The sequence below is a fragment of the Zootoca vivipara genome, chromosome Z2 (genome assembly GCF_965207765.1).
Source record: "Zootoca vivipara chromosome Z2, rZooViv2.hap1.1, whole genome shotgun sequence".
Classification (NCBI taxonomy): domain Eukaryota; kingdom Metazoa; phylum Chordata; class Lepidosauria; order Squamata; family Lacertidae; genus Zootoca; species Zootoca vivipara.
Window position 1 is genome coordinate 37,692,906 of NC_142585.1, and position 12,441 is coordinate 37,705,346.

At 46.9% G+C, this 12,441-nt stretch overlaps 1 protein-coding gene across 4 annotated transcripts in view; it reads left to right on the forward strand.

The window, feature by feature from the left end:
- PNPLA7 (patatin like domain 7, lysophospholipase) overlaps positions 1 to 12,441 on the forward strand; it is a 107,388-nt gene that overhangs the window by 6,543 nt on the left and 88,404 nt on the right. For all 4 annotated transcript variants that reach the window (XM_060270399.2, XM_060270400.2, XM_060270401.2 and 1 more), the window contains 8 exons: positions 528 to 610; positions 2,504 to 2,592; positions 2,716 to 2,856; positions 3,535 to 3,694; positions 4,713 to 4,793; positions 8,664 to 8,792; positions 9,709 to 9,789; positions 11,556 to 11,697. In XM_060270399.2, the coding sequence (XP_060126382.2) occupies positions 528 to 610; positions 2,504 to 2,592; positions 2,716 to 2,856; positions 3,535 to 3,694; positions 4,713 to 4,793; positions 8,664 to 8,792; positions 9,709 to 9,789; positions 11,556 to 11,697 (906 nt within the window). The remainder of the gene's footprint in view (positions 1 to 527; positions 611 to 2,503; positions 2,593 to 2,715; positions 2,857 to 3,534; positions 3,695 to 4,712; positions 4,794 to 8,663; positions 8,793 to 9,708; positions 9,790 to 11,555; positions 11,698 to 12,441) is intronic.

Consider the following 12,441-nt stretch of genomic DNA (forward strand, 5'->3'; position numbering starts at 1 on the left):
CATGCCCTGGAAGTGTGCTTTCATCATAAACTCTGGAAACGTGGTGGTGGGTCTGGCCTCATTGGGCACCTGGAGCTTGGCTCATGACTCCTCCATGCTGATCCTTCTGCCTCTTTGCCTTGCTGATGGCACCTGGTCATCTGCCCTTCTCTGAACATGTAGGTGGTGACAAGAGTGAGGAAACAGCACCCTCCATTTGCCTTGGTCTCTCCATCTGGGCAGTTTTATAAATTGGGTCCAGAGGAAACAAACAAGCAAATGGGTGGTAATGTCAGTGGTGAGTAGGATGTCTACTGAGGGCATCTTGTCAGAAGCCTCCCACCCAAATGTTGGAGCTTACAAACATCTCAAAACATAAATGAGCCTCCCAACATTCTGCCCCAGGGGGAGAGGTTAGTGCATTGGCCTGACATTTCTCTCCATCCAGGGCAGTGGCTTAGCTGTAAAGGGGCAAGCGGGCAAGCTTGTGTTTTAGGCTCTCGCTCTTCACAAAGGGGATACAGGATGTTGAGCCTTCTCTCTTTCAGAGCAACCTCAGCCACATGTGCCTCAGTACAGGTTCCGCAAGAGAGACAAAGTCATGTTCTATGGCCGCAAGATCATGCGCAAGGTAAGGTTGCTTGTTGCTGGAGGCTAGCACTAAGCTCAGACTGATGGCGCTCTTGTCTTGACATGGGGCTGGCCTTGGCTGGGTTCATCATGCATGCGTCTGTGCCTACCCCATATCTCTTCTAGAGGTAAAAAAATGTGTTTGTGTGCTTTCCTGGTGAATTGCACTTTGCTGTCTATTGACTCTGCTATAATACTTCTGCAAACAGTCCAGCACCCAGCCCTGTAAAGTGCTTTTCTGTAGGACACCTCTGAAAGGAGGGTGGGGAGAGTTTTTTGAGTTTATGTTCAGCCCTTGTAACTTAACTAGGGAAAACATCAAAGATAACTCTTAGAATTATGAAGGGGAGGGAATTTGTAGTTGCTAAGTAACCAGCAACATTATTAATCTGATTGCACACATACAGTGGCACGGGGAGAATTCAGGAGGATCGTGCACAGACATGTATCCCTGGGATTCCCATGAGTTCCCAGGCCCCTCTGAATGCAGAATCTGATGGAACTTAAATTGGCAGCTAGAGGGAATGACGGCTGCTTCAACTACTAAATCCGCCAAGTTGTTAAATCTGGGAGCTCAGCAGTCAACCATGAAGCGCTTCTGAAATCCACATCAGTGTTTCTATTGGTAGATATTTTTTATTAGGGCAGAATGAGCCTGGGAAAATAGGTTAGTAGATCTGGCATGGCAGCCTGCTTTCATTTGCAGTACACATGGCACTCCAATAGATGGTGCTCAATATATTGCCATTGTTGCAGTTGCAAAAGGACCCCCTTCGCAGGTACCGTAACAGTTTGCCAACATGCTGCTGAAATATCATTTATCAATAATGCACACGAAGGAGAAATGTCCTCTAATGCTGGAAACTCAGTTATGCTTCCAAAGCCATGGATAGAGAGCATTGTTTGGGAGGAACATGTCAAAATCAAACACACTGCAAATATAATGCCTTAATCAGCCTTGGTCAACCTGGTACTCTCCAGAGGTTTTGGATTACAACTCCCAGCAGCCACACCATTCACCAGGGAGTTATTTCTTGAATTATCACAGCTGTAAAACTTTTAACATTCCGTCGCTGGGCTTCTCATTCTTTGGAGAAGGGCTGTACCTCAGTGGTAGAGCATCTACCTTGCATGCATGAGGCCCCAGTTCAATCCTTAGCGGCATCTCCAGTTAGGATTTGGATTAGGCTTCCTGCCCAAAACCCTGGGGAGTTGTTGCCAAGTCAGTATAGACCAGGCATCCCCAAACTTCGGCCCTCCAGATGTTTTGGACTACAATTCCCATCATCCCTGACCACTGGTCCTGTTAACTAGGGATCATGGGAGTTGTAGGCCAAAACATCTGGAGGGCCGCAGTTTGGGGATGCCTGGTATAGACAATACTGAGCAAGATCTACCAGTAGTCTTTACTGGCAGCTTCCTATGTTAATTCTTCCAGTTTGCTCCACTATCTCTTCTTTCTGCAGTTTTCTGCCATCTCCTTTTTCCTTTTTCTGTTATAACTTGGGCCAGGTTGTGCATATCTCAGTTATGCCCATTCCTTTTAGTGAGTGAGTAGAATTGAGTTGGATGCATTTCTGGAACTTTAGATCAAGGAAGTGTCCTGTTTTCCGTTTTTTTTGCTTACCACCATTGTTTCAGTCTTTTCTTTATTTGTACCGGGGACAAGCTGAGGCTCTAATGCCTTAGGGTTAATTGGAGAACTTAATTGAAGTTCTACTTGTGGGAGACACATTAAAATGAATGGATATTAGCTAGGCCTACTTAGGGTAGATTTATTGAAACTAACACTGAATAGAACCCGTAATAAAATCCCAGCTTGGTTGCCTTTTCCCTGTTTGTTCCTCTGTGGGTTGAGATCTCTTTCCTTCAGGAAACCTTTCTTCCTTTCCAGGTTACAACTCTACCAAACTCTCTGGTTGGAAACTCGGTCCCTCGGCAGCGGATGCGGAAGAGGGCCAAAGTATTGTCCTTGGCAAAGAGGTATTGGGGGATGCAGGGACCTGTGGGTTGTATGAGTTTAAATGGGGAGGAAAAAGATGAATGGACCTCTTTTTCCCGATTGCCATCTTGTGAGGTGAACCAGTTCTGCTTTATCCCCTATAGGATCCTGCGCTTCAAGAAGGAGTCCCCCACCCTGCAGCCGAAGGAGCCTCCACCCTCTCTGCTCGAGGCAGATTTAACGGAGTTTGACGTGAAGAATTCCCACTTGCCCTCTGAAGTCCTTTACATGCTTAAAAATGTCAGGTAAGGGCAAACGTGCTGGGCTGGTGGGGGCTGAAGAGTAGCAACTTCCCTACCATTAAATAGTTTGCATAAAGATTGGATTTGACATGTCCTCAGTTTGAGGAGAATAAGGATTGACACACTGGGACCATTTAACCAGCTTGCCATGTTTACCAGTAATGAGCAAGCCAGCCCCTCTAAGAAGTTCATTAGTGAGGCAGCAATGTTTGCATCTTAACCCCTTGCATCTGGTTTTCACAGTGGCAGCAATGTTTGCATCTTAACCCCTTGCATCTGGTTTTCTCCTTCTAAAAATGGGCTTTGGGCTGATCTCTAACTTAGACTAATAGAGGCCGCTGGTGAATCCTTCTGCTCTTGCCCCTGTTACAGGCAACTCTCTGTTTGCACAGGGGTTGCGATTTGGGTCATCACACATGTTGGCAAAGCATGTGTAAGGCTGCCCCACCCTTCCCTGCCCTGTACTGCCCCTGCCCTCTTCTGGGGTTAAAAACGGTGCACCCGTTGGCGGTCGCTCACCAATCAAAACACATGCAAAATGGTCACCACCTGTACTTTTAAAGTAGCAGCTGCAGCAACCTCCTGTAGCAGTGAGTTTCCCCCCTCTGGACTCATTGCTGGTTTAGGCCAGGAGTAGGATGCCTGGTGCGCAAGCTCTCCTTATCATCTCTTTCCCTGCAGGGTCCTTGGCCACTTTGAGAAGCCTCTCTTCCTGGAGCTCTGCAAGCATATGGTTTTTGTCCAGCTACACGAAGGGGAGTACATCTTCCGCCCGGGGCAGCTGGACAACAGCATCTACGTGGTGCAGGATGGAAAGCTGGAAGTCTGCATCCAAGAAAGTGTAAGGAAAGCTGTCAGGTCATCAACATCCATGGCCAAACACAGTATTGAACAGTAAAGCATATAGGATAAGGAACAAATAATAACAAAGCCCCCTCTTTGCTTGGCAGAGTCAGAGTAGACACTACTGGGCTGTGGCAGGTGGAGGCATGCTCTGACCTAGTGTAAAGAAACTTCTAATTTTTCTGTATGCTCAGTAGCTACCTAAGTTCTGCCTGTCTTGATTTAGATCTCATATAACCCCTGTTTTAAAACAGCTGCACTGGTTGCTAGTTCATTTCCAGGCCCAATTCAAGGTATTTAGGTTAGTGTTTAAAACCCTAAATGACTCAGGCCCCAAATACCTGAAAGGCCGCCTTCTTCCCTACAGAACCTCTCGGGTGATAAGATCTACAGAGATGACTCCCATAGTTGCTCTTTAGTTTTGGCCTGCAAGTAGGGTTGCCAGACTCAATAGAGGACAGGACTTCTGTGCCTTTAATTGCCCTGCTCTCTTTTGAGTCTGGAAACCTTAAAGAAAAACCAGCAGACCCTTTGCTTAATTTCCAGGCAAAGGGTCTGCTGGTTTCTCTTTAAGGTTTCCAGACTCAAAAGAGAGCAGGGCAGTTAAAGGCACAGAAGTCCTGTCCTCTATTGAGTCTGGCAATCCTACATGCAAGAGGGTATTCTCTGTGGTAGCCTCCCCACAGAGATGTGCCTGGCACCTTCATTATATAGCTTTTGGCAAAGACTAATAAGAATGAGGCATCTTCCCATCCTTGGGGTGGTGATTATGCCTCCTAGGTCCTGCAGAGTGTGGGTGGTGGGAGCCAGTCCCATAAATGTATGCCAAAATGAGCTTTGTGTTGAAAGTTGCCTCAGCCACAGAGTGTGTCTGCCTTATTTCTTTTGCTTATTTATTACTTGCTTTTCAAGGCCAGTCACTCCCAGAGACACACACAGAGGTCTTTGAACTTAGCTTGTAATTGTGTAGCTGAAATGTGGTCTCATTATTCTCCCCCCCCCCCCCACTGCAATAGGATGGCACAGAGGTGGTGGTCAAAGAAGTCTTAGCAGGAGACAGTGTCCACAGCCTCCTCAGCATATTGGATGTCATCACGGTAAGCCACAGCCCATGACTCTGGCTCCTGGATGTCTTTATCCTTTGATACAAAGGTGGGAAACTATAAGCCCAGGAGCTGAATATGGCCTTCTAAATCTCTCTGGTTCTGGGGACTGTTTCAGGCCACACCCCTCACCAGCCCTGTGTTACCCTCTCATTGAGCATCTTTGCCTGATCATGCTTTTCATTTGCTTGAATGGAGACTAGAGAGGGGTGTGTTTGTGAGTGAATTCCCCCCTCCTTTTTCTTCCTCCTCCTCCTCCTGGATCACTTAGGAGGTTTATTTTGACTTTGTGTGTTAATTTGCAAAGCAATGTTAGACCACTGAATGTTTTTCTTGCCTAGATGTAGTTATCGGGTCATTTGTGGCTCCTTTTTGACTTGAAAGGGAGAAGATATACCCAGTTTCTTTAACTGTGTGCATTTCCCCCTCATAAATTTGCCACAAAGCAAGTCTGGACTCGCCATAGGCAAGTGATGCTCTTCCAGTCTACATCACATAGCCCGAATGTCTGCCTGGTGTGTTTAAGATAAGTGCATTACTTTAAGCAGCCCTCTGCAAGCCAGAGTCTTTCGCCTCTTTCTCCCTTTGGAGCTGCCAGCAGGGCTTAAAAACTAAGCCTCCCAAGTTGTGCTGGGTTGTGCTTTTTTTTAAAAAAAGAAAAAAGAAAAAACCTTCTGTAATTAATAATCCATCCACCAGTTGGGAGCTGAGCAGGATTACTCAACTGGATTACTTTTTGTTTCCCTCCACTAGCTGTGGGAAGAATGTGCTCTGAAGAGAGTTTCTTTCTTGGTGTGGGGTGTGATGGTAGGGGATTCAGGGGTTAGATGCTAGGAAGGTCAGATGACAGTAGGGGCAGAAAGGAGAGAGGGCTTACAAATAAGTACAAAGGAAGTTGCTTTCAAGTAGTGCCCGCTGGATTACAGTTTTTGGGTTGGGGAAAGGGATGTTGCTATTATTTGTATTATTATTCTGTTCCTTATTAATTTATATACTGTTTATATACCAAAATGGCTTCTAAGCAATTAGTTTTTTGTTTTGTTTTTACAACTATAGTATCAATTAAAATGTTGTTGTTTAGTCGTTTAGTCGTGTTTGTTTATGACATTTATATCCCACCTTTTCCCTCCAAGAATCTCAAGGTGGTACACGTGGTTCTCTCTCTCCTCATTTAATCCCCACAGCAGCTCTGCATCTCCCAGGTCCTATTCTGATGCTCTGACCTCTGCACAACACCAGCTCTCAAAATCCATTCCTCGATACATAGACTCCACATGGACTGGTGGCAGCCCTCTAGAGTTTCAGGCACGGGCATTTCCCAGCTCTACCTGGAGATCCCATTGGGGATTGAACCCGGGACCTTCTGCATGCAAAGCAGATCCTGTAACCACTGAGCTATGACCCCTCCCCAGTTATTTCAATAATGATAATTATGATTGTTGTTGTTTAGTCGTTTAGTCGTGTCCGACTCTTCGTGACCCCGTGGACCATAGCACGCCAGGCACTCCTGTCTTGCACTGTCTCCCGCAGTTTGGTCAAACTCATGTTCGTAGCTTCGAAAATACTGTCCAACCATCTCGTCCTCTGTCGTCCCCTTCTCCTTGCGCCCTCTATCTTTCCCAGCATCAGGGTCTTTTCCAGGGAGTTTTCTCTTCTCATGAGGTGGCCAAAGTACTGGAGCCTCAGCTTCACGATCTGTCCTTCCAGTGAGCACTCAGGGCTGATTTCCTTCAGAATGTATAGGTTTGATCTTCTTGCAGTCCATGGGACTCTCAAGAGTCTCCTCCAGCACTGTAATTCAAAAGCATCAATTCTTCGGCGATCAGCCTTCTTTATGGTCCAGCTCTCACTTCCATACATCACTACTGGGAAAACCATAGCTTTAACTATACGGACCTTTGTTGGCAAGGTGATGTCTCTGCTTTTTAAGATGCTGTCTAGGTTTGTCATTGCTTTTCTCCCAAGAAGCAGGCGTCTTTTAATTTCGTGACTGCTGTCACCATCTGCAGTGATCAAGGAGCCCAAGATCACTCCTTGATCACTCCTTGATAATTATGACAACAACAATTAAAGGTTAAAGGACCCCTGACTGTTAAGTCCAGGCGCGGACGACTCGGGGGTTGCGACGCTCATCTCGCTTTACTGGCTGAGGGAACCAACGGTTTGTCTGCAGACAGTTTTTCCGGGTTATGTGGCCAGCATGACTAAGCTTCTGGCGAAACCAGAGCAGCGCACGGAAACCCCGTTTACCTTCCTGCCAGAGTGGTACTTGCACTTTGACGTGCTTTCGAATTGCTAGGTTGACAGTAGCTGGGACCGAGCAACGGGAGTGCACCCCGTCACGGGGATTCAAACCGCCAACCTTCTGATCAGCAAGCCCTAAGCTCTGTGGTTTAACCCAGTGTTTCTCAACCAGTGTGCCTCCAGATGTTTTGGGACTACAACTCCCATCATTCCTGACCACTGGTCTTGCTAGCTAGGGATGATGGGAGTTGTAGTCCCAAAACATCTGGAGGCACACTGGTTGAGAAACACTGGTTTAACCCACAGTACCACCCATGTCCCATAACAACAATTACACCAGTTGAAAAACACATACCGTATTTTTCGCTCCATAGGACACATCTGACCATAGGACGCACCTAGGTTTTTGAGTAGGAAAACAAGAATTTTTTTTTTGCTTTCTTGAATTGTCCTAGGCATAGTAGCCAACTCCTAGAAATTTGTGCAGCTTTTTTGCAAATGGGAAAGCCCTGTTTTTTTTGGGGGGGGGCAGCTCACAGTTGTGCATCTTTTTTTGCAAAGGGGGAAAGCTCGATTTTTGAGGATCAGCTCAAAGTTGTTGAGCGTACCTTGCAAAGGGAAAAAGGGACCCATTTCTACAGTTTCCAGACAGATAATCTAATCAGCCAGTCACATGTCGCTGGGGGAACAAGCAGCCTCTCTCTGCAGACAACAATTGAGGCCTGGGCAAGGGTCCTGGGCAGGGCAGGAACGGAGCTAGCTTATCTCCCTCCCCGATCTCTTGCAATCAGCTGCTGAGCGGGTCCTTTCAACACTCTCTTTCCCTCTTGTTAGCCTTTAGCTCTTTCTAAAAAAAAAAAGCACTATCTGCTTTTCGCCCCTGGGCAATTTGGCTCCAGGTACCACACATTCGCCCCATTAGACTGATGTGAGAGAGGCAGCATGGTATAGCAGTTAGCGTGTTGCCACTAGGACCTGGGAGGCAACCTAGTGGGCTTCATGCCACTCAGTCATGAAGCTCACTAGGTGACCTTGGGTTGGTCACTGTCTCTGAGCCTAAGTTACCTACCTCACATAGTTGTGAGGAAAAAATGGGGATGAGGAAAGCCACATAGGCTAGCTTGAGCTTCTTGAAGGTGAAGTGAGATGTAAATGCAATAATAAAAGTAAATAAAACAATAGTCTTTTGAGGTGTGGACATTTAATTTCAGCCTACAAGGACTGCCTGAAGAGTTTTTTTCCTACTTTTATTTATGATTTCAAGGAATGGTTTTAATGTTAATGCTCTGATGTTTTTAAACTTACAGTCAAACCTCTACTTACCACCGCCTTTTCTTACAGTCGTTCCAAGTTGCGACCATGGCAAACCCGGAAGTAAACAGCGGATTTGCCGCCGTTTGCGCATGCGCAGGAGCGCAGAAGCAGGCAATCGCTGCCTGCGCACAATTGCATAAATATTTATTGTTACATTTGATTTAAATGGTACTGAACCTGTTTCCCAGATTTACCAAAGTGTTAAGTGGAATACTTGCTAAGGGAATACTACATTTTAATTAGAGTTCTCTCAAAGTCCTGGAAGGGCAAGGCATAAACTTTGACATGAAATGTCTTCCTTGTTAGGGTCATCCTGCCCCATATAAAACAGTTTCTGCTCGGGCGGCGATGCCTTCGACGATCTTGCGCCTCCCAGCCAATGCATTCCAGGACGTTTTCCAGAAATATCCTGAGACCCTTGTTAGAGTTGTGCAGGTGAGGCTGGTGCTGTTACGGGAGGGAGTCCTCTTAGCTTTAAGGCAGGTATGGGGAATCTTTGGCCCTCCCATCATTGTTCCTTAATTGCTGCTCCCATCAACCCCAGCAAACATAGCCAATAGCCAGGGATGATGGGAATCGTACTTTACTAACATTTGAAGGACCACAGGTTTTCCACACCTGCTTTACAACAATGGGTGTGGAAATGGCCTGAGGGTGAGGCATGTCTGCCATAGGTGTCCGGATTGGAGGCAACAACACAAAGATGTACTGTATTTTTCCTTGTATAAGACGCGCCCCCATGTATAAGACTCCAATTTAAGAGAATGGGGGGAGATGGCCCAGAGTTGTTCAACTTTTTTGGGGGGGGAGGGTTGCCTAGAGTTGTTGAGCTTTGTGGGGGAGGGTTGCACAGAGTTGCACGCTAAGGATCTGCCTGATCACCACCAACAGCCGGCAAATGCACACACAATTGCCACAGCGGAAGCCAATCCACAGCAGCCCTTGCTGCAGCCACCAATCACTAACCCAATTGCCAAAGCAGCAGCCTATCCAAAGCAGCCCTTGCCACAGCCACACATCCACAACCTCCTGCTCGTGGCTGCAACCATTCACTCGCCCCCCACCCCTCTGTACTATTCGTGTATAAGACAAGCCCCGATTTTGAAGATTATTTTAAAGTAAAAAACCATCGTCTTATACGTGGAAAAGTACAGTAAGTTCCTTGGGAAGTTCTATCCCCCTTTCCTCTTGGGGGCAGGGAGGTGAGATATGAAAATGCCCATGTGCTCTTCTGAGCATCCACCTCAATTCCTCTCTCCAGGAACAAACTTTGAACCTAGCTATAGTCAGGGTTCTTCTCGAGTCCAGGTGTGACTAACCATTTGTCTGCACTTGATCCTCCTGCTCTTAGATCATCATGGTGAGGCTCCAAAGAGTGACCTTCCTGGCGTTGCACAACTACCTTGGGCTGACCACCGAACTCTTCAGCTCTGTAAGTGAAGACTGTTCAATTAGAAGCAAGGAAAATTATATACTTCCAGCTAGGCAAACATGGTCTCACTCAGCTTGGTCTCACTTTTTGTACTGAGACCCAGCATGATTCAGAGGTTGTTATTTGTTTTTTTTTAGCATTTTTATGTAAAACCAGCTCCTGAAAGAGCTTGCCTAAAATAAGTGCAGTCAAGACTGTGCCTGCCCACAAACTTGCATTTTAAAAAACACAATGCAAAAAGGAAATCGGGGCTGGGGGTGGATGGGGAGGATAAGATGCAAACTTGGAACCTGTTCTTAGAATTAGTGTTGGACTCGGGTGGAAGAGACTTTGGTTCTAATCACTGTGACCCTGGAGACACAGTGGAGCTGTACCATCACCACCACCACCACCCAGAGGATGTTAAGGAAATAAGGAGAGCCTTGCTGGATCAGAGCAATGTTCTAGCTCACCCAGCATTCTACTTCCTGCAGTGGTCAGCAGGAAGCCTCTGAGAAGCCTCTGAGAAGTCCACAAACAGGGCAGGAAAGCAACAGCCTTTCTCACTTTTGCTCCTTGGTAACTGAATACTACATCAAGGCCATGATCATCTTGAAGTCTTGTGGCTGTGAGTTCCATAGATTAATTCTTGCTTATGTGAATAAGTCCTTTGTCTTTTCCATCCAGAACCTGCTACCAAGCAATTTCATTGTTTGATGATGCCAGGTTCTGGCATCCTAAGGAAGAACACAACTTTGCACTTCACATGACACGTGCTTTTAGGAAATGCTAGTAATGTCCCCCCTTACCTCTTCCAACTTACTGGGGGTGAGCAAGCAACAAACCCATGTAGAGACTTGTGCTAGTAAAAAGGTGTTAATGAGCAGTTTTCTTCCATTAGTGAGCTACAGAGCCCATAATGACTCCTATATTTCCTTAATCCAGGGGTGGCACAACTGCTGCATGCGCTCCCCTCCTTGGCCTAGTTTCTTGCAAGTGAGAAAAGTTCCACTTCAAGCAATCATTTCAGACCCCTGGCAAGAATGATCTGCCTCTTCCCCTGGCAGCAAATTGGGCAGGGCAGGTGAGGGAGAGAAAGAGCACAATTCAAAGTGTTGGTGCTGACCTTTAAAGCCCTAAATGGCCTCGGTCCAGTATACCTGAAGGAGCGTCTTGTTCTGCCCGGATACTGAGGTCCAGCAGCCCTGTTTAGAGAGGCTTTTAATCTTTAATCAATTATTTTATTCTTCTGTTGGAAGCCACACAGAGTGGCTGGGGAAACCCAGCCAGATGGGCAGGGTATAAATAATAAATTATTATTATTATTATAAAAGGCCGTGGTTCCCCCTCCATCACCAGCAAGCAGATTACCTCCAAGGGACCCTGACCCACGAGAGAAAAAAGACCCCCACCCCCCAATTTGTGTTACAGTAGCTTTGGCTGAATCTGCTGCTTAGCCCAGAGAGTGATGTAGGCACCCATTCCTCTGAGCACAGGCCATCAACACCTGTGGGACATCCTACTGGTGTGAGATGAGGAGAAACATTTTCCATAACGGTTTTAGTAGTGGCATTGAGTTTAGGAACACAGCACAAGAGCCCATTAGGTGCAATACTGACCACCAGGAACAGCAGCTCTGTGGTATTTCAGACCAGGAGTTTTTCTCCAGGGATTGAGCCTGGAACCTTCTACATGCAAAGCAGGTGCTCTATCCCTAAGCTCTTGGACTGTGGTGCTTCCTGATCTGAATGGTACCTTCTTAGGTCTCTGCATTCTGCCCCTGATAGGAGAGCCAGGCCATCCCACTGGTGTCAGTTGCAAGCGTGACCTCTGGTGCAAATGCCGGCAGAGCAGTGAAGAGGCAGCTGTCCAATCTGTCAGAGGAGGACCGGGTGGAGAAGCTGGAGAAAACGGGTTCTGCAGAGACCGGTAAGGATTACCTAAGTGGGAACTGCTCTTGAGAACAACCTTGAGGGACATGGTTTTTCAGCTCTGTGTCAGCAAATACTCCCTTCTGAGTTGGGAGTGTGGAACCTTAGGCTTGGGGCCTGAGGACATTCAAGCCTCTTTATCTGGCCCTCAGGACTCTTTTCAGGTCATGCTCCTCGCCTCATGCCACCCCTCTTCACCAGCCTTCCTCCATTCCCTCCTTGAGCTGCAATGTGTCCTCGAGTTCTGATGATAATGTGCCAACTTCCTGGGGCCTTGGTTGCCAGAGGGCCCACAAATTTCCCCATGAAGTGGCTGAACACCCACAAATTTTAGTGCCAGGGCCGTGCATGCTGCATGGCACCCACGGTCTCGGGCACCCACGGCCGCAGGGCTAAGCTGGCACTCCTGGCTCTGATAATGCCTCTTGTTTGCCTGGATAGAGAACAGATTGTATGTGCAGAAACTAGCCTACTATTAAAAGGTAAAAAATTTTAAAAATTTTTATTATTCTTTATACCCCGCCCATCTGGCTGGGTTTCCCCAGCCACTCTGGGCGGCTTCCAACAGAGATTAAAAATACATTAAACAATGTGACCTAGGGCTCAGAACTGTACCACACAGTTATTGCTCTGCCCACTTTGTCTCTGGCCCTACCCACTGCTGGCATGTGGCCCTCGGAAGTTTTTCTCAGAAGGGAATATGACCGTCAGGCTGAAAAATGTTGCAATTCCTCAGTGGTAG